The sequence below is a fragment of the Hermetia illucens genome, chromosome 6 (genome assembly GCF_905115235.1).
Source record: "Hermetia illucens chromosome 6, iHerIll2.2.curated.20191125, whole genome shotgun sequence".
Lineage (NCBI taxonomy): Eukaryota > Metazoa > Arthropoda > Insecta > Diptera > Stratiomyidae > Hermetia > Hermetia illucens.
The window spans coordinates 54,955,813-54,977,106 of record NC_051854.1 but is presented as its reverse complement, the minus strand read 5'-3'; the positions used below and the strand labels follow the sequence as shown (position 1 = coordinate 54,977,106).

The following is a 21,294-nucleotide window of genomic DNA, read 5'->3' as shown; positions in this document are numbered from 1 at the left end:
TAAATTTCTCAACCAAATTAAAGAATAATTGAATCTAAAATGTCTTGTATTGTTAACCATTTCAACATCAACCAACTTCATGTGCATACCCGGTATATTTACGAGGGCGAGTGGTGGTGTTTTCTGAAGGATCTTGAGTCTTTGCAAGAATTACAATTTCAGAAGTTAACCGTAAGTGAAATATGTTGGATGTTATTCATTTAAGATCGTGCATGCAAAATTCGTTGTGTTGGATTTTTATATTTCGAAATATTTTGATCTGATGTTCGGTTTGTTCTCACCTTTCCACTTGACAGGCGTCTGGTTTTGGCGCTAAGAGGAGCTTCGTTGCGTTTGAAGATTATTTTTGAATAAGAACCACAAATGACGGACCGCGGTGACAATGGTGAGTCTGTATTTCCTTGATTATTTGCGTACTAGGTGTAAGACTGGCAATGTGGAGTAGATGAATGGAAAATGCGAAGCCTGTCGTCCTGAACGAAGCTCGCTAGGTTATCGGCGGGAGCATTAGGAATATGTCGAACCAACGGCCTTTCCACGTGAAGCAACTTGTTTGCATTTATATTTCTCCAATTTACCTTCTGCCAGCGAGGAGATGATCGGTTCCAAGACAGATAGGGAAAGATGAAAGCCTTTAGCGTTGCGGGTTACACTGATTGTCAATGAGTTATTCATTGTTGATTACACGATTAACAGCTCTATTGAGTCCCATATAACCCAATAGTATTAAGTAAATAAGTATTTCTGACTGAACATTTTCCTTCTTTGTTTTTCCCAGCGGAATCGTTTGATGACGCCGTCGAGGAGCGCGTTATCAACGAGGAATACAAAATATGGAAGAAAAACACTCCTTTTCTCTACGATTTGGTGATGACCCACGCCCTGGAATGGCCATCGCTCACGGCTCAATGGCTTCCTGATGTCACAAAGCAAGAGGGCAAGGACTACTCAGTTCACCGACTGATCCTTGGTACTCACACATCCGACGAGCAGAATCACCTTCTCATCGCCAGCGTCCAACTACCAAATGAAGACGCACAATTTGATGCGTCGCACTATGACAACGAAAAAGGAGAGTTTGGAGGCTTTGGATCGGTTTCCGGTAAAATCGAGATAGAAATCAAGATAAATCACGAGGGGGAGGTGAATCGAGCTCGTTACATGCCACAAAATGCTTGCGTAATTGCCACCAAGACACCCTCGAGTGATGTGCTTGTTTTCGATTATACAAAGCATCCAAGCAAACCAGAGCCTAGTGGGGAGTGTCATCCGGACTTGCGTTTACGCGGACATCAGAAAGAAGGATATGGCCTTTCATGGAACCCGAATTTGAATGGCTATTTACTCTCTGCCAGTGACGATCATACTATCTGCTTATGGGACATAAACGCTACTCCAAAGGAACACAGAGTTATTGATGCGAAGAATATATTTACTGGACATACAGCCGTAGTGGAAGATGTCGCGTGGCATCTTCTCCACGAGTCTTTGTTCGGCTCGGTGGCGGACGACCAGAAGCTCATGATTTGGGATACTCGATGCAACAACACAACGAAACCATCGCACACAGTCGACGCTCACACAGCTGAAGTCAATTGTTTGAGCTTTAATCCGTACTCGGAATACATTCTGGCCACTGGCTCTGCAGATAAAACTGTGGCGCTCTGGGATCTACGGAACTTGAAGCTGAAACTACATTCATTCGAGTCACATAAAGACGAAATCTTCCAGGTACAATGGTCTCCCCATAACGAAACAATATTGGCATCGTCCGGAACTGACCGTCGTCTTCATGTGTGGGATCTATCGAAAATCGGTGAAGAGCAAAGTGCTGAAGACGCAGAAGATGGACCACCAGAGTTGCTGTTTATCCATGGCGGACACACCGCCAAAATTTCGGACTTCTCGTGGAATCCCAATGAGCCGTGGGTTATTTGTTCCGTGTCAGAGGATAATATCATGCAAGTGTGGCAAATGGCGGAGAATATCTACAATGATGAAGAGCCTGACATGCCGGCAACCGAAGTGGAAGCGGGGACCGCTTAATTTTATGCGGGATATATACAATTAATTTAAGTTATTTTGAAACATGTTTTTTTAATGTATTCCATTTTATGTATGATTTGATGCAGAAGATCGAGGCATTGAATAAATTCAACAAAAAAAAGGTCACTATTCATTTCGATGATAGAAAGCGGAAGATAAACCGTCTGTAGGACAGGCGGCCACTAAATACTGTCCGGCGAATACTACTTGAAAGTGATTGGGTCCTTTTGTTATAAATCGAGGTACTTTCACAACAACCCTACTGTTGTTTAAAAAACAACATTCAAACGAGCTTCATAGTCTCGTTTCTAAAAGCTAGTTGTGCAGATCCAACTACTCAGTTTCCTATAGTGTGGCATAGGTCGATTGGTATTCTCTGCGTTTGTCGTTGGCTTGCGAGCATGAGACAGGGAGTCTTGAATCGGTGGGTTCAGCTTTAACGAAATACTTTAGGCGTAATTCTTGTTATAAACAAACGAGCGTCTCAAGCAGTATCACCAAGGACAAAACGCCGCGCCCCACGTTCAAAAGTACATGAAATTGCTACTTTTAGTGAAGAAAAAAATTACCTTGAATACTGCATGGTGTTCCATAGGGAGAATACGAATGAAAGAAGGATATATGGATTTAAAAAAGGGAGTTTAATGAATTTTCCCATATGTGGCATGATCTAAAAATATACTTTCAGACTTCTCTAACGAAAAACAGGACAATTTACAATCTCCTCGATATAATTTCTTCTAAAGACGGGGGACGTTTCCGTCAATGGAAAAACTTTTTATGGTCAGGTTGAGTTTGTATGGGCTTCCGCTATGATATGCAGTGTGGCGTCTGTGGCCTGCTTGCAGTTGCTTGTACTATTTACAGTGGATGGCCAAATTTTTAGAGCCACCTTTGAAAAGTACATAATAATTTTATGCTTGAAATATGGTGTTACGCCCAAGTCCCATGTGGTTAGTATTAAGTCAGGTTTAAGTTTACCCTCTAATCCTACTAGATCAGTCGAAGAAACCTTAATTAGGTCTAGTGTTAAAAAGCTGCATGCCAAATTAGCATCTACCACACTGAGGGCATATAATGCACACTTGCAATTAGCAGCAACAGAAAACTGTGCGGAATCTACCTTCTTCAAAATTCAACGGGGTTACGAATGTGAACAGGAACGCAAACGGACTTTGCTAAGGAAAAAGCTCAGCCTGTTGATAAAAAACTCGCGGCACACTAGACAGGAAAAACCAACGGTAAGTACTATTCCTAATCAAGTTATTAATAGATCATCTATTAGTTTCAGCAAGGAGGAAATGGATCTCCTAAACAAGGGTTGGAACTATGCTGTAAAAACTGACCTGCCAGTTGAACACGTTGTAGTAGACGTGGAAGGAGCTATAAAATTCATGGGCAATATCGTACGAGAACTGAAAAAGCCGGTATACTACCTAAAAGCGGACAAAGGTAATGCGATCGTAATTATGGATAAGCAACATTACGATAACCTAGTAATGGAGAAGTTGACTGGAGGAAACTACTTCGAACTAAGGAACGACCCGCTACCAGGATCCATAAAACGAGTAGAGAAGGCCCTCAAAGAATGCTCTCTAGTGGTTGATAATCCAGCCCGGCTGCGGATGCCAAACCCCTCTTTACCTAGAATTAGATGCCAACCAAAAATGCACAAATCAGGCAATGATGAGGGAAATTATTGCAGATTCTAACTCCCCTACATACACCATTGCGAAATGGTTGGTCGAGGAATGCTAAAAATTGGGGTTTATTAACGGAAACCAATCCGTCAAAAATTCGAAAGAATTGCTTGACAGATTGAGCGCAGTATGGGCTTTGGCGGATAATGAACATCATAGTATATAGTATAGATTTAGACTAGTATAAATACAACCTTATTGCCTACAGATGAGCAAACTTGTTAGCACTGATGAAGGGAACAAGTGGTTCCCGAAATATCAGTATTTACCAGAATAAATATCCACACCAACGAAAAAGAATCAAGTTTTTGGTTTTTATTATTTCATATAATTAATCGTTGGAAACACCGCATAATTTCACTCAGACATAATTTCAGTTTATGTGCAAGGAAAGATAACAAACATTTAACCAATCATCACAAATTATTTATATTGTCAAATAGTAGTGAGTAGACATTTGAAATATACATAAAATAGTTTCATTACGTTGAAAATAAAATAAAAATTTAGTATTTAGTCAAGCCGTCTTTTGTTGGTAACTCTTACTCTTCATGACATACTTTCAATACATTTAATGCAGTTACCTTTTATTTCATCGCTTCTATGATTAATCGCCATCAACATTTTACGTTTTTCATTGATCCTGAAGGACTTTTATTGGGGTTAAGTCACGGTGAATTACCAGGCCGAATAAAAGCTCTTGTTTGGCCTTTTTTGTAAAAATTTTGTTCTTTGTAGCCTTTGGACAAGGAGTGGAGTCGTACGCAAATATAGAGTTGCCATTTGATACCCATTCGTGTACTTTGAGTATAATTCTGGGTTCCAAGACCTTTTTTGTTTTTAAAATCATTTTTGATTTTTAAGAAATAGGTAACAATAGTATATAGATTGGAAAAATGAACAAAAGAAAAAAATCTTTTAAACTAACAAAAATAACTTAAATGTAACGGCCACTGTGGTTAACGATGTACAGCCAGAGAAGAGAAACAGTAAGAAATAAAAATCTAATTTTACAATAGGTTGTCGGGAAATGCTCAAAAAACGCCACAGAATTCTCTTGGCCTTAGTGGCAGATAAAGAAATATGAAATGCATGAATAATAAATGTTTAATCGCTTTAAAAGATACTTTTAACTTAAAATATTGTTCTTAAAACTATCATAATTAAAACTATTTACTTTTCGGTTTATATATTTTTTTCTTTTCTTTTTACAATATCATCCATCGCATTACAATAACATCCATCCATCAGCCGTCGGATACCAGTCAACTCAGCTGTGAATGAGTACCCGAGTCATTGCGAGCGCAATGCTGACCACATTGCCTCCTACAGTATACTGTAGTGTACCGTTACGGTCTTGAATGAAGTGCTCTAACACACTTCAAGGCCCTGATCCAATATGAATTGTTGCGCCAACGATTATTATTATTATTAATAACATCCATAGGGAGAGTGATAATAACAGTTGTAATATTTACAAAGAGACAAAGAATAATAACATATATATGTATAAGTTACAACTGGAGGCAAAAGCAGCACCCGTTCAATATGTACATATTTACAAAGCCCCACCAAGAAACAAATGACAGAACTGAGCACGGCCGCCGCTAACCAGCATCTCCCAACCACCACTACCAGGATTTTTCTTTTTCATCCTGCTTAATATCAATTTCTCTCCAGTCGAATTCCGGAGCCCCCACAGTCAAGTTCGGGGGATATTCTATCCCTTTTGTCCGTGGCCCGCCTATGTATATGATACATAACCGGATCAGCGGCAGAATCAAGAATTAGACAATTCCCCATACACGAACGCTTCGGGAGGAATGGAGCCTGTCGTGAGAGTTTTTTCGAAATAACCATCATTTGGGTAGAACGGCTGGCCCAAGGGTTCTCGCCATGCGAAACAGATCGCACTATATGATTCCGAATCAATCTGATGATAACTGTGTCGATTCTCGGCACAGCAGCAGCTGCATACATCACCTCATTAGTTACATAATGCAGCATTTCGTTTCAAAGATCCTTATTTTCTCCATTTGGCTAGCTCTCAAATCAAACCAGATAGGACACCCGTACGTGAGCACCGGTTTAACGAAAGTAAGAGCAAATAATCTTAACCTTCCGGCTAAGATGTGGAGCATAAAAGAGTCTACGATGAGACATGAATGCCTTGCGAGCGCTTTCTAGCGCGATTTTAACGTGCTCGTTAAATTGGAGACACTCGTCAAGACGCACACCCAGGTATCTAACGCACTTCTTATGAAGAATGCGCTCAGGACTATCCTCGTTAGCGACAATTCTTCTCGAGTTCTTAGTGGCGTACGCCAAGGATTTCAAAACACACTTTTGCCCATTGATTCTCATTCGCCAGTTGTTCGTGAAGAACTTAATATCATTGAACATCTTCTGAAGTTCAACTTGCATCTTAGTTAGCAAAGGCAACCAACTACCTTTTAGGAGATTTATTAAACTCGAACAAATTGAGTAATTCGCCGGTAAATACTGCGAAAAGTGTAGGTGCAGTCATTGTCTTTTGCTGTAATCCATTCAAAACATAAAATTCTCTACTAGTAGTGAGATTTCCGTCCGTAATAACAAAGCATTGCCATACAGCATACTACACATCATTCCTACGAGGTGGCTGGGAAACTCATTCTTCAGGAACCTGAAAATCAGTCCATCCAACCAGACGTTATCAAAGGCCTTCTCCATGTCAATAAGGCAAGCGCCTATGCACTCACCAGGCGAGAGAAAAATCCTCCGAAGAATTTTTGGCCCCCTACATGAGGATGGACGATTCCGTAGCCTACATAACGACGAAATCGATGAGCGATACTATGACCGTCCGGTTGTGTATAAAATCCGGCTCAATAGGTTACGGTGGGCGGGTCACTTAATCCGTATGGATGAGGATGATCCAGCCCGGAAAGTCTATAAGGGCAATATCTATGGTAGAAAAAGAAGACGAGGCAGACCCTGCCTAAGATGGAGCGATGGCGTAGGTCAGGACGCCAGACAGCTTTTAGGGATATCGAATTGGTGGACCTCGGTGTAAAACCGGGATGTGTGGAGTTCCTTATTAAGGCAGGCCTAGATCGGATACCGATTGTTGCGCCGTTGATGATGAGATCTCAGCTTACCCGAAATCGTCACCTTGATGATTGGTTATTAAATCAATTTCGGTTTTCAAATGTCTCTAATGTTACGAAACTGTAAGCCGTTTTCGTTCCCCTTTTAATTTCTGAACCTTGGATGGTAAGCCCAAAAAGAGTGGGAGTAAGTTGATCTCCCCCACCATACACACAAACAAGTTGCTCTCCATTTTGTCCGGTCCGACATCAAGCGGATGCGGACTTAAGATTCTTCAATCGCTGAACAAAAAGTTTTCTAAGTTGAAGGATTCAAGTAAAAAAATTGCGTTTGTGTTTGAAATACAAATGACTCCGATATATTTGATTTAATACGTGATTCAATGTGAATAATTCATTTCACATTTAAATTTACTTCCATTATTCTAATCTAAATTATAAGTATAATCCTTATCGAAGATCTTAATTCGAACCGTTAGCGATCTTTTATCCCGTATACTCCGTTTACAAGTTATCGTTCCCTTGATCTGGTCATTCTTTTTAACATCGACAGGATCTTTAAAAAAGAATGTAACTTGTTTCCAGTGCGTAGTTTTAGCTTCAGGTGAAGTTGAAAACCAAACTTTATTCGGCAAATCGAAGAAAGTGTCGAAATATCCGACAATTGATGTCATGCGTCCATCCTTCAGGACTAACAGATTGAAGTTAAATGAGAAATTAGAATAGTTCACATCAACTTTCATCAAATCGTAATCAACTATCACAACTGGTTCAGTCAAAACAAATTCAGGTTTTGCAATATCAATCATTGCCTCGCGCAACACTTCCTTTTGCATGCAAGACATGTCGAACCCGTAAACGTCTTTCCAGTAGCTTATGTAGTGTTGGTGCCGCGCTTCATCTCCGTGTCCGACTATGCTGATGTTACACCGGTTTGGAAGTAATGTGCCGCCAAGCTTAAGATGTTTGTCGCGTGCATAAATAATTGAGTCCAGCATGCCTTCGAATATTAAAAAGTAACCCATCCATTCGGATACAATCACATCAAATCTATCTATTGGCAATTCGGTATCTTCAAGGCGACCTTTCACGAATTTTATATTCTCGAAATTGTTTGTCCTGGAGAAGTAGAAAAGTTAACGTTTGGAAAAAAATCAAATAAGCTGTATCCTTACTTAGATATTTCCATGGCTTGGTAGATAATATCAGAATTATCAATAGCTACTACAACCTCGGCACCCGCTTTCGAGGCAAACATAGATAGGATGGAAGTGCCGCAACCCACATCTAATACAGTCTTTCCCTTAAGGAACTCAGCATTTCCTAATAAAGCGTCTCTGTAACTTGAAGTCCTAACTTCATCCTGAAAATGAAAAAAAGTTCGAATTATATAGAATATTTTTTATCATAGTAAACAAGAAAAACTTTGAAACGAATCTAATGGGACTAGGAAGGATGGGCGAAATTCAACTCAATTCAATTCTTCAACTCACCGACAACATTTCATGGTGAATTCCGTAGTGAGAGTAGCTGCTGAAATAGTTGCTGTCCCGTTCCAGCGGTATACTTCCTACACTATTTCCCGATTCTTTGCTTTTGCTGTCAGCAGTTTCTGGATTTGGCTCTTTTTCAACCAAATTTTGGAAGCCAGATCGCATCGTCCCGATGTCTTGAGCCGCTTGTTGCAAAAGTGTGTTCTTATCCTTTAATTCATCTTCTAAACGAAGTACTAATGCTTTCATACTTTCGAAGTCGTCAAATGCATATACCAATTTCTGCTTCTCTTGCGATGCAGGAATGTTTTCCCCAAATGATTCGAAATCTATGCAGGAAATGTTCAAGGAATAGGCAATGTGAAATTTTTTTTTAAAGCTACGAATAAATATTACATCAATAGAAAATCCACAACTTTCATGTGCTATAATTAGGAATCAATATTAACTTAACGCATCAAAGACCCACAAAGATACCGACTCCTCTATGGATTGCGAATAAATAATTCATTCAAATTCTTTTCGGTTGTGGTAAAAAGTGACTAAAAGGGATAAAAATCTGTGGGTTAGCAACCTAGAAATTTCTAAATTTAAGATGCTCGTGAATACGGGCGGACTTGTTGGTTTTCAGTCATTGAAATACACTTATCCTCTTCAATAATAATACATAAAATAAATACATTGTTTAGCTTGAACCGAATTGAAATTCTAAAATCGAGTGAAGTAATTTTTGATCCATACTAATCATACTTCACGCTTGTATAATGCATTTATTCAATAGAGACCTCAAATGCACAAGTGAAGGAGCATGCGAAAGCACAGCGGGTGCTATAAAGTTAGTCGGGTTTCGGTTTCGGTAATGAACATCAAATCAGATCGACCATATCGCGATCAGCAATTGATTTAAGAATTATTTCTGGATAAGGACAACAACAGGAGTATTAGTGCTCTTGAAAGAGACCGTGTTTCGTCACGTTCGTTTGCAAATGAGGAGCACTTTACCTCCCAAGTTCAACACAAGTCCCATTTGCGACCAGGCTATTGTTTGGCAGCGAGAAAATGATTTTGTTGCATAGGAGATATATCTTAAATAGTCCACCAGAGAACAACATTGGTGATCGGCTACCTCCCAAAGGGGACCTGAATGCGAGATGGCTAGCCAAGGTAACGGGCGAATATGAAATACTCTTCCAAACAAAAACGAAATCATTTTGGTTGTCAATAGAATCAAGTGGACTAAATCCTGTAGATTTGATCGTACTCTGGTGAATTCTTTAGTTGTTATTGATTCTATATATTGGGTTGGGGAAAAACTAATGTCGTATTTGTGATCGAAATTTGACGCTTTATTTAACATACTTAGAATTATCCGATTTAAGTCAAATATGCGCCGTTTTGTTCGCAAACTTGTTGCCATTTAAAAGACAACTTCATTATCCCCCCTTTATAGAACCCCCCTTTATTATTTGCAAAAAACTCAGACAGCCAGTTTTCGCAACCCTCTTTTGAGGCTAACTTGGCTTGGCGATGATTTGGGCCGGCTCGCCGCGCTTCGACCACGAACTTTTTCGCTTGAGGTTGTAGTACGTGATCCACTTTTCATTACCAGTTACCATCCGCTTCAAAAATGGGTCGAATTCTTTCCGTTTCAGCTGTGCATCGCAGGCGTTGATTCGGTCCAAGAGATTTTTGTGCGTCAACTCGTGTGGCACCCAAACATCTAGCTTTTTTTGGAATTCAATCTTCTGCAAATTGTTCCAAACGGTTTTATGGTTTATACCCAGTTCCTGGCCAATCGAGCGAATGCTCAAATGCCGGTCTACTCGGATGATTTCGACGATTTTATCGGTTTCTACGACGATTGGCCTACAAGTACGGGGTGTATCTTCGACATCCACTACACCAGAACGAAATCGATCGAACCACCGCTGTGCTGTGCGAATCATTACAGTATCGGGCCCATAAACTTCACAATTTTTTTCGGTCGTAACGTAAAATATGATGAATTTCTTGCTTGGTGGACTCCATTTTTGATGCGCTATAACTTGACTCTGAAATGTACGATCACAACACACAGATTGTCGTCTTCAAATCACCGTAAAGAATGACCCCGTACAACACAAGATATGCGTAAGTGTCTCATCTATTGACAAAACACGACATTTCTTTTTCCCCAACCCAATATATCGACTTTTCGGATACCTCCTTCCATCCTTCTACAATACTTCCCTAATTTGGTTGTCATTGAAAGTTGTCTATTTATAAGTATGATTTCGACATCCTTCTTTGGACTCATTTTCCCCTATTCTCGCTTGAAATCCATTTTTATCGACTTTGACCAGAATCAACCTGACCGCATTTACGAAGTCGAGATAAACAATTGCTGGTTCCGGTCTAGGTATGGATGAAATTGAACCCTCTTTTGCTAAGGCATGCGAAATTTAATTTCGCTCTACCAGAAAAGTTAAACTATATTGAAACTAAAAATAGATTTCATTCGTTTTCTACATTGCTGGACGATTTTTTTGACCAAGGACTATTTATTGCCTTCAATAACTGCCCTTCAACCGTTCATCAATCACCTAGATTGCTTCCTTTAGAATCACAATCACTTTAGTCTGAAAGGCGGTTGCATATTGTCTCAAGGGAAAAGCCCACTTTTCCTTTTTATTCGAAAAGTAGGCTGTCCTAGAAGCTGTTCTGTTTTTGAATCATCGGTGTAGAAAGTAGTATATATATATCCTGCCACGTATTCTTCTGGTTCGGCGTAGTTTTCTCTGTGTTTGAGGATAACTCCATATCTTTTACTAAACAGATAAATGGGGATCCGGCGCATTAGAAGGCGCTGCGAAAGCTAGATTCATTTCTCCCAATAATTTTTCCCTGCTCTGTGCCTACATGCCCGTTTCCTCATAGATTTAATTTAATTAGTCTATGAGATGCTCTCATTGCAGTGAAAAAATAATTCAAAGGGCTGCAAATTAAGTGGTATACTTAAAGCTATGCCGAATGTCGTGCTCATGACACTGGTGATACTCAGACATACAGCTATTGTTTTGAGGCCAGTTTACAAAGAAAACTCTGCGAGAGCTCGTTTCATCTTTACCCCCATATGTATGTTTCCAAGAAGTTCTTATCTAGAATAGCCCCTCACCTCTGGAAGGCAAAGATTATTCAGTTCTTTTTGTAAATAAGATCACTGTGGTTTTTTTTCTGGATTTATTGAAAAGCGACGCCTTAGGTACCAACTATCAATGAAATCATGGGCGCGTTGTATATTTCTATACACCTGTCCGAAATCTCGACTAACAGTGAGCACAGGCACGGCATCCACATAAGCTCAACATACTCCACAGGAGGTGCGATGACACATCTTCTCATGGTAGTCTTTAGTTGCTTCTGTTGTCAGGTGGTGATCAATACCCACCCCACAGCACACACCCACCACACAGCTACACCAAATTTTGAGAAGGCGAACAGTCAAAGGCTCTTCAATATCCATGAACACCCTCATCGTGTACTCGTCTTCCAGAGTCGCGTCCTCTATCTTTGAAACCAAATCCTACATGCGACCCCACCACGACAAGGTAGTATCCGAAGGGAACTAATGGGTACTGGTGGCATTACCGATCCATTGCCCAGTTGAATTTAGACCTGCTGAAATCTGCGCTGTGCGATGATTATGACCTGAGGAAGCTGATGCGGAGAAGGACGGAACAGCTAGATGAGGGCTTCGACGAATTTTCCGGAGATCTATAGCGGTTCGAGTGCCCCATGTCGACGTCGAAACTGATTGAAACTCTACGACGTGGGCTATTCCCATCAACACAGAGAGCTATTATGCATTTCACCATTCTCATTGTGTATGGACTGCCGACAACTAGTATTACAGTGCGAGAACCTAAAAGCTTGGTTGTCCAGTATACTTCAAGCAGTCAGCGGAGCAGCCTGAGACAAGGTGAAGAATTAGATTGCACTACTATGGAATATTGTATGTTAGGTGCAACTTGATGATTCCTTACTGTCGGCTGATTAGGTTACGGAACTACGGTGATGTTCGGCACCGATTTGAAGAATACGCATTTTAAAGATAGCTTTTTTGTTATGGTTCCGTGGAGCTACAGAGGTTAAAACATCAATGCGGATATTGTAGGCTTTGGAAAACAGCATGAGCATCCGCTACTACCACCAAAGCTCTTCACCTTTCTCATCGCAGCAGTACCCTAATCGCAATCCCAAAACCTGGACAGCTTCGTGGTTTCCAGTCGCCTTTTATCGATCTAGTCTTGCAAGCCCGGATGGTTATTTAGTCATAGATACCCATTCCGTAATAAAAACAATCATTACAAAATATAGAAAATATAGCATCATAGCATTCATTCAGTTCAAATTTTGAAGCTTTTTACTAATATTTAATTTTCTTCATTGGTTTTTGTTCAATAACTGAAATAATAAATTTTTCTTTTGCATTTTATACGCATTAGTAGCTCATGGTAATCATTTTCAACCCTCAGAATTGGGTTCTGCGATTCCAAAATATTGAAAACGAATAGCCAATGTTTTTCAATCGAAATTTGAAAATAAATTAGCAAATCAGTTAAACCGCATTTTGGAGAAACATTTGCAAGAGTCATGATGGCCTTCGGAAGAATGTACAGAATAAAATTGAAGCCAGGAAAATGCCTGTTGAACCAACACCAATAGTTCTACTACCCAACTATATTTCCATCTCCACGTGCTGATGACTGGGACTTGTTTCTTAACGGAAAGCTGCAGGCGCAAAAGGATGAAGGTGAATCTCCCGCGCTTCAAAACGGGACAAATTGTACCAACTAGTCATCCAGGTTGGGGGTTCGGTAGGGCTACAACCTTATATGGAAAACCGATGTTATGAAGCCAGCCAAAAAGTGTATAGAGGCGCTGTAGTGTGTGAGCGGTTTGGCGGAGATTCGACGGAGCTCCGCAGCTTAACACGACTGAGCAACTTGGAACACAGCCGCCTGAGCAACGCGACTACTTGTCAGGATGACGGCCATGAAGACGGATAGAAAGTAATTCATGCTTTTTCAATTTTTGACAACAAGAGAAAAAATTAAGAAAAAAAATAGATTAGTTGTTTGCTTTCATGGATTGCATACTTGACTTCTATTAGACTCCGTTGTGATTGTTTGATTTTGTGTAGCCTTAATTTATGATTGCCATAATCAGAGAAGTCGTCATCATCATCAACGGGGCATCAACCTAACTCCAGACATCTCGGTTTTGTGTCGAGGTCCACTAATTCGATACCTCTGAAAACTGTCTGGCGTCCTGACCTACGCCATCGCTCCATCTCAGGCAGCGTCTGCCTTGTCTTCTTTTTCTATCATAGATCTCTTACAGACTTTCTGGGCTGGACACATCCTCATCCATAGGGATTCGGTGACCCCCGCACCTGTTGAGCCGGATTTTATCCACAACCAAACGGTCGTCGTATCGCTCACAGATTTCGTTGTTATGTAGGAAATGGAATCGTCCATCCTCATGTAGGAGGTCAAAAATTCTTCGGAGGATTCTTCTCTCAAACGCGGCCAGAGAAATGTTTATAATGAATTAACTTTAATTCCAATAAAAAATGTTTTAACGAAATTGGTTCATTACTTAAGGAGCCTTGGACTGGATGGTTATTACAACGGCGAATCCGACAACGGAAACGGACTAACGATTTGAGCATTTTTTCATGGAAGGTGCGCTTTCTGAAGAATACAGGAGCTGTCAAGCAGCTAGCCATACCATGTACCAAAATAATGCTGATGGAACAGCATTACAAGAGATGTGCTTCTTAATCATGAAACCTGCTGTTATGGGCTTCGAAAACGTAAGCGACAGGCTATGCCCTAATTAACATTCATACTACTACAGAGATGGTAGAGTTGGAGGATACCTTCTATGAGGCAGTAGAATGGATCTTCAAAGTCTGCCCCAACTATGATGTCAATATCATGCTTGGAGATTTTAACATTCAATTATTGACGGAGCGCGTATTCAGGTGATCATCTCAGACCCGGTTCACTATTCCGTTGTCATGGTGCTTCAGATTTGAAACTAGGAATACCGCCTAAAATACCTTCGGAAAATCAAGTGAGAATGAACACTGAAAACATCCGTAACAAACAACTCTGTACCATCTATAAGGGGGAATGCAATTAGTGCTGTTAAAAGAGTTCACGGAGTTGAAGCATCGACAAATGATCTTCATAATTATCTGAAGAACGTCGTCGTTGATACGGTCACAAGCATATTTGGACAGAGTTGCAAAAAAGGTCGCAACTATTAGTGCGGCGATGAATTTACCCTAGCAACGGAACGGAAGAATGCTGCGCCCTCAAACAATGCGGGCACGCGCAGAGACCTATTACGAACTCCACTGAGTGGAGAAGTGACTTCACAAACAGAAAAAGGAAGCCTGGGAAAAACAATAGGTTTGCTAACTCGAAAATACATGGAGCAAATGCACCAAGAGCGGTAGTTTTACAAACGAGACAAAGAGGGATATTCGATTTCCGATCGTATGGATATAACCAATGCTTCAGCATTGGGTTGAGTACTTTGGTGAACTACTCTACAATCAGAATTTCGGCGAGTTGGAGGTCCCGTCAAATGAAGACGGCGGACAAATGCTGCCACCATCAAGTGTGGAAGAAACAGTGCAATTCATCCGCATAAGAATCATAAGTTGCCAGGAACCGAGAGAATTACAACCGAACTGATGAATATGAAGGCGGACAATTATACCAAGGTGTTGGATGGTGAATCATTGCCTGACAAAGGCAGCGGCCTATGATGGCATGGCATGAGAGAATTCAATATCGTGACCAAATTGATAAGACTGCTGAGGTTGAACCGGACCAACATGCAATGTCAGGTAAAAGCGACAGATCACTCTCGCGATAACCTGACCTGTAAAAAGTGACCCATGATGCTGATGTAAATGCATCTTCTGGCCGGGGAAATGCCAGTAGAGGAGTATCAGTAAGCTTTTGGGCAAACGCCTGAACGGCCTCAGTATACCACGCAACCTCACGGGAATCTTTTGTTTTGGACCCAGACAAGTAAGCGTTGAGGATCGCTTGATGATGAGCGGTCTTGTGCAGGAAACGACGATAGAAGTTTAACATGTCAAATAATGGCAGGGGAAAGTTTTTGATCACTTCAATCTTCGCTGGGTCTGCTTCAATTCCGTGAGGGGTGATCTTGTTGCCGAGAAATTTTACCTACTTCTGTAGGAATCTCCATTTTTCAACGTTTAGGACGAACCCGGCCTCAAGGAGACATTGCTCAGATTCGGAAGAAGCGGCGACCAAAACATCATCCATGTAGACGAAGCAGAAGTTTGAGTTTCGTAGGACAGAGTGATCTCTGAAATGTCTGCGCTGCGTTACACAAGCCAAATGTGGTAAACTCTAAGAGTCCGAAAGATGTGCAGATAGCCGTTCTCGGTATGTTTTCGAGAGCAACAGGGATTTGGTGATACGCCTTGGCCAGATGCAAGTTCGTGAAAATGACAGTTTGTTAGTGATTGCGCAAAGTCATTCGCCGTTTGGCCTCGGGACCTTATGGAGTGGAGATGACCAACAGCTATTGGAAGCTGTTTCATGAGATCATTGAACTCTTTTTTTTTGCAACAGCTAGTTTCTGAGGTGATGGGAATGCCCTTTTGAGAAGATCGGGGAGCCGGTAGTGTTGATGTATTGCTGCACATCGTGCTTACCCGGTTGGGAGAAACTACTTTCAGTAGTAATGTCGCGATATTTCCGGAGGAGTGGGCGAATGCCGTCGGTAATGTACTCGAAAACAATAGAAAGAGTGTCGTTTGCGCAGGTGGAAATTTTTCACAACGACTAGAAAGAGGTTGCGGGGTCTATAGAGCCTTTATTCTGTAGGTCGACCAAGTCTGCGCCTACAATGGGGGTGCTAATGTCCGCCCAAATGAATCGCCATGAAAATGTTCGGTGTAATCTGAGGCTAACGTTCACCTCCCTGTCGCCGTAAGTGCAGATAAGTTCGCGAAACCAGTCGCAAAATTTACGGTATTAACATGTTTGAACGGAGTAAGGAGAGAACCAACACCTTCGCGACCGTGTCGAGCAACGCCTGCTGAGCGGGTTGAAAATTGTAAGGCGACGTGTTACTGCGTTTAACGTAGCCGCCGCTACACAAATACTCGCGTATGCTGACGATATCGACATCATGGGAGGAACAACCAGAGATGTATAAACTGCTTTCATCCAGATTGAGCAGGGTGGGCGAGATCTTGGGCTGCACATTAATGAAAGTAAACCAAAATAAACGGGGGCAACGTCAGCATCAAAAACCAAAGAAGCAACAGGATCAAATGATACTAGTCAAATGAGAACAATAAAGATAGGAGACTACAGCTTTGACACCGTTGATAAGTTTTCCTACCTAGGGTCGAAAATCACAACCGATAACACCAACGACGACGAAATCCGCGCACAGTTGTTGTTCTGTTTGAAACGTCTCACCATAGGGTCAAAGCTCTTTGGTATTTCCGGACCTCATGTATCCTTTGGAGACTTTGGTTCTTAGTAACAAAAATTGCGAACTGTTAGCCATGCTGGGAAGAGTCCTCCGAAGAATTTTTAGCCTCCTCAAGAAGATGGGCGATTTCGTAGTCTATGTAGCAATTAAATCTAAGAGCGATACCACGACCTGGTTGTGGATAAAATCCGGTTCAAGAGATTCTGGGGGGCGGGCCACTTAATTCGTATCGATGAGGATGATCCAGCCAGGAAATTCTATAAGGCAATCAATATTTATGGCAGAAATAGGAAACGTGGCAGACCCTGCCTCAGATGGAGCGGGGTAGATCAGGCGCCAGGCAACTTTTAGGAATATCGAAATTTTGTGTTAAGGTAGACCTAGACCAGTTATTGCGCCTTTCATGACGATAATATTTATTACGCCATGTGTCTGAAACCTGATTTAGGCAAAGGCACTTACTGTTGATTCAATGTTTGATCTGTTCCTACAGAATAGTATTATGAGACTTATGAATAAAATCTTACTCCTATCCTTAGTGGAAGAGAAAAACAACAGAATAAAGACAGAAGAAATTCTGATCTTTAAAGTTTACTCACCAAATGTCAGCCAAGGCTCATAGTCGCCGGGTTTCAAATATTTCTTATCATCCCAAAAAGGTGTGTCTGCATTACGGAACTCACTATCTTGGCTTTTGTTAATTCGAATGTAATTTATCATCTGAAATTGAATTCCATGATTAACTCTTTTCGAAATTGGACATATTTGTGAACTGACCTTTATGTACGAGTAGCAATCCATTAGAAACTTTCGTTTCAGTTCCAATAAATCAACGCGATGTTTAACTTGAAGGTGTTTAATCGCACTTTCTACCGAAGGGGATACCTCCTCACAAAAAAGGCATTTTGTTGGCTCTGCATCATCGTCTGCTTCTTCACTCCAGTCATCGCCATCTGAATTCCAATCCTGATCCATTTTTATGACTGGCGGACCTCCGTTAGTAGTCTCTGGATTGAAATTAAAAATTTATTTATTTTGAGGGAAATCATTAAGCTATCTTGGTTAGTGTCTATCTAGAGTTTGAAGGAGGGCCAAGAAAGGCTTGCTAAGGTTAGAGATATTTGAGTAATATTGCTAGTTGTGGTGATATAGGGAGTCACAATATATTTGTTTGGAATAACTATAATTTGAGACCAGAGGCGTTCTGTGTCCTGAGCCCTTTTTCCCGGTAAAAATTTCACACTACACTTTGGCTCCAGAATTAATAGAAAAACTGCAAGCGGCACCAACCTTCACTATCCATAGTAACTTCCTGATCTGAAAACCACTGGCAGCAAATTACAGTTTACAAAGTTCTTAAATAGACAATTCTTCCTAAGCAACAAGCCAATCCTCCTCGAACCCAGTTTGTCAGATAACTGTCAGCGAGCACGTGTGTTTACCACGCTCAATGTTTGCTGCTACATATGTGACAGCTCCAGGCTGAAGTGTTGCATGTCTTGGAGAATTATTAGCAACGATGGAAAAGTCAACTGCAAAGGTGAGTAAAGCGGCATTTCTTAATCTCATACCATTTTATACTATTTGACACCCTTTCAGATACCTGACATAAAGGAAATAAAGCACAAAAAGGCGAAAAAGGATAAAGAGAATGATTCAAGAAGTGCAGAACCCGCTGCTCCTGAGGTCGGCGACATCGATGTTAGCAAGTTGATTGAGAAGCAACAGGAAGCCTTCAATGTAATCGAACAGAAAAAGGAGCTGCTAGTCTCGAATCAACTATCCTATTTGGAATATATCGAAATGCAAGAAGAGATCGGGAGACTGAATCAACTCCGCAATAATTTTCAGTCGAGAATCAATGCTTTGCGGAAGCAACGGAAAAAGAATGAAATGAGTGGCAGTAAGTGATTTTATACACAAAACTGAAGAAAAGATATTAACTGACTGTCGAATAAAAGTGCAAATTAGTTAGTGTTAAGTTTGTTTGTAGACGTAAATTGGTATGAATGTGGTTGAATCTTAATGCTCCCAAACTTTTAGGCTAAATAAACATCGATTTAATTTCTTATCACATTACGTATTGATTTTATTTGAGACTATATCCTTAAATTTGCTCGAAGGACAAATCAAGATTGCTAATACACACTTACTTCCACACATTTACGATGATCTATTGGGTTTTTGGCCTATAAACAGGAAGATTTCCCCTTAAACCTGATTGAATTTTTTTACTGACGTAATACTCGTAATGAATTATCGTGACATCATAGCGTATATACCACCTCAGAGCCTTCATCCTCCTAAGCCATAACTACGTAATTACGATTTCTTGAATTTTTTTCGACAATTCCGCCGCTTTACATCATTCTGCAGCTCTGCTTTTCCCAGAAATCAATATATATGAATTTACTGCCTTGATGATTGTCAATAATCATAAATTGAAGATAGATAGATACATTATCATCATCGTCGGCGCAACAATCGGTATCCGGTCTAGGCCTGCCTTAGTAAGGAACCCTAAACAATCTTTGTGGCAAGATCCACCAATTCGATATTCTTAAAAGTTCTTTGGCGTCCTGCCCTATGCCATCGGTCCATCTGAGGCAGGGTCTACTACGTTTTCTTTTTCTACCATATATATTGCTTTTGTAGACTTTCCGGGCTGGATCATGCTTACCCTATACGCATTAGGTGACCCGCTCACCGCAGCTTATTGAGCCGGATTTTTTCCACAGCTAATAAATTTCGTCATTATCTAGGCTACTCTCGAGTGCAGCTAAGAGTTTGCAACTTTCCCTGCTAAGAACCCAAGTCTCCAAGGAATACATGAGAATTGATTGGCAAGATCATTGTCGCCCGCTGTAAGAGCTTTGGTGAAACGTTCCGAAGCGAACAGTTTTGTAGGCTGAAATAGGCTTTGCTGGCTAGTAGCAACGGTGTTGTAAGGATTTCGTCGCCCATTAGTGGCAGGCCAGTGAACCGACAGTGTTTTTCGTTTGAAATAGTGTCAGACCAGCATGCTCCGGTGTAAACGAAAGCTTAGAGCTTAGGATTGACAGTCGGGATCACGTTCCATTCATTTTTCTGTATTGCTACTCCCATATAGCAATACAGAAAAACGATTAGCACAGGATAATCTCAATTTGCTCTTGGTGTTGAAATGTCTGTAAATTCAAATTCCCAGAGCAGGCAACGAGAACGAATCTAGCGTTATTACTGCGTATAGCGCCCATTCATAAAAATAGGAAAAGTGCCATGACCCGTCAGATTGGAGACCGTAGTTTTCTTGGTGTCTATCTTCAGTTTAAATTTACTTGCCACGCTTTCCAAATCCATTTAGCTAAGGTCCATGACTTGGTTAGAGAGCGAACAGATGTCATCAGCATAGTTGAGTTGTTTGAGAAAAGACGTCATGATCCATTGAAGTTCTCCACGTTCTTCAGACAATTGAGCATGAAGAACGTCACCGATAACAAGAAGAAATAATATCGGTGAAAGCATGTAACCCTGGCAGGTTCACAAGACCATCGAATTCTTTTGTGATGCGATATATGGTGGTGCAACCGTTGCTATTTATAGCAGCTTCCGCTCTCTCCACCAGTGCAATGGTAGAATTCCTTTAGTCACTTTAAAATCATTATGAGAATCGATCCACCGCCACGTTTTCGTACCTAGCCAGGTCTAACGACTTTTTGGGTTGAGTCCGCAATCTTTATCCACCCCAGGGACTTTTGATGGTGGCCCAATCAACATTCTCTGGCGGGTTGTTTGAATTTTTTACCATTTGCGTTGAGATGCAGCTTAGTGAGGTGACGTGATGCTACTTGACCGCGTCCGTGAACTGTGAAGGTTTGTGCTCATGCTGTTGTTTTCACTGGAGACTGCAATCTGGGTGGAGTGAAAACTAGCAAATATTGACTTCTTGAGGAATCTATGTACTTCAAAAATTTGTTCATGATAGTTTTTATATTTGCCGTTAGAAAATTCGTCCTTTACGATAAATTCATCGTAATTTTTTTTTGAATAATTGTTTTCCAAAAGCCACTGATGCTTACGTCATTAGTATTCTTACAAACATATCTGAAATTGTCATTGGGGCAGCACTGCACAATTTAGATTCTTAACCTCGAGAGGAATCTTGCAGTCAGCCTCTTGCCAAAAACCGGTTCCCAGATCATGAGAGTACGCCTTGCAGTAGTCTTTACAAGCAGTCTCACACCGGATTCGCGTCTGCTAGCGCTTGGATTTCTAGAGTACAAAAGCACAATGTCAGTGAGGTCAAGAAGGAGAAAACTACTTTCCAGAGTCACAACAGCTGGAATTCTCGCTCGAGTTGGAAAAAGAGAGGATTCTAGGAGGCTTCGATACCGTTGTTGAGGAGCGTGCGCACATTCATAAACTGTTTCCGATAGCCAAATGCCA

General features: G+C 40.9%; 3 protein-coding genes across 3 annotated transcripts; 2 read left to right on the top strand and 1 right to left on the bottom strand.

Annotated features, from left to right (window-relative positions):
* The first annotated feature begins 18 nt into the window (after positions 1–18).
* On the top strand, positions 19–2,172 carry LOC119659967 (chromatin assembly factor 1 p55 subunit). Its single transcript, XM_038068327.1, has 3 exons — positions 19–171; positions 297–385; positions 779–2,172. Exons 2-3 carry the CDS (start codon positions 364–366, stop codon positions 2,044–2,046), a joined length of 1,290 nt encoding a protein of 429 aa, XP_037924255.1. The 5' UTR covers positions 19–171; positions 297–363; the 3' UTR covers positions 2,047–2,172.
* Positions 2,173–7,171: 4,999 nt separating this feature from the next.
* Positions 7,172–18,296, bottom strand: LOC119659743 (protein arginine N-methyltransferase 1). Its single transcript, XM_038068005.1, has 6 exons — positions 18,160–18,296; positions 17,647–17,876; positions 17,469–17,589; positions 8,329–8,657; positions 8,011–8,198; positions 7,172–7,954 (listed from the first exon to the last, which is right to left on the bottom strand). Exons 1-6 carry the CDS (start codon positions 18,170–18,172, stop codon positions 7,261–7,263), a joined length of 1,575 nt encoding a protein of 524 aa, XP_037923933.1. The 5' UTR covers positions 18,173–18,296; the 3' UTR covers positions 7,172–7,260.
* Positions 18,254–18,948, top strand: LOC119659744. Its single transcript, XM_038068006.1, has 2 exons — positions 18,254–18,409; positions 18,469–18,948. The coding sequence occupies exons 1-2, from the start codon at positions 18,389–18,391 to the stop codon at positions 18,778–18,780; spliced, it is 333 nt and encodes a 110-aa protein (XP_037923934.1). The 5' UTR covers positions 18,254–18,388; the 3' UTR covers positions 18,781–18,948.
* The last annotated feature ends 2,346 nt before the right edge of the window (positions 18,949–21,294 follow it).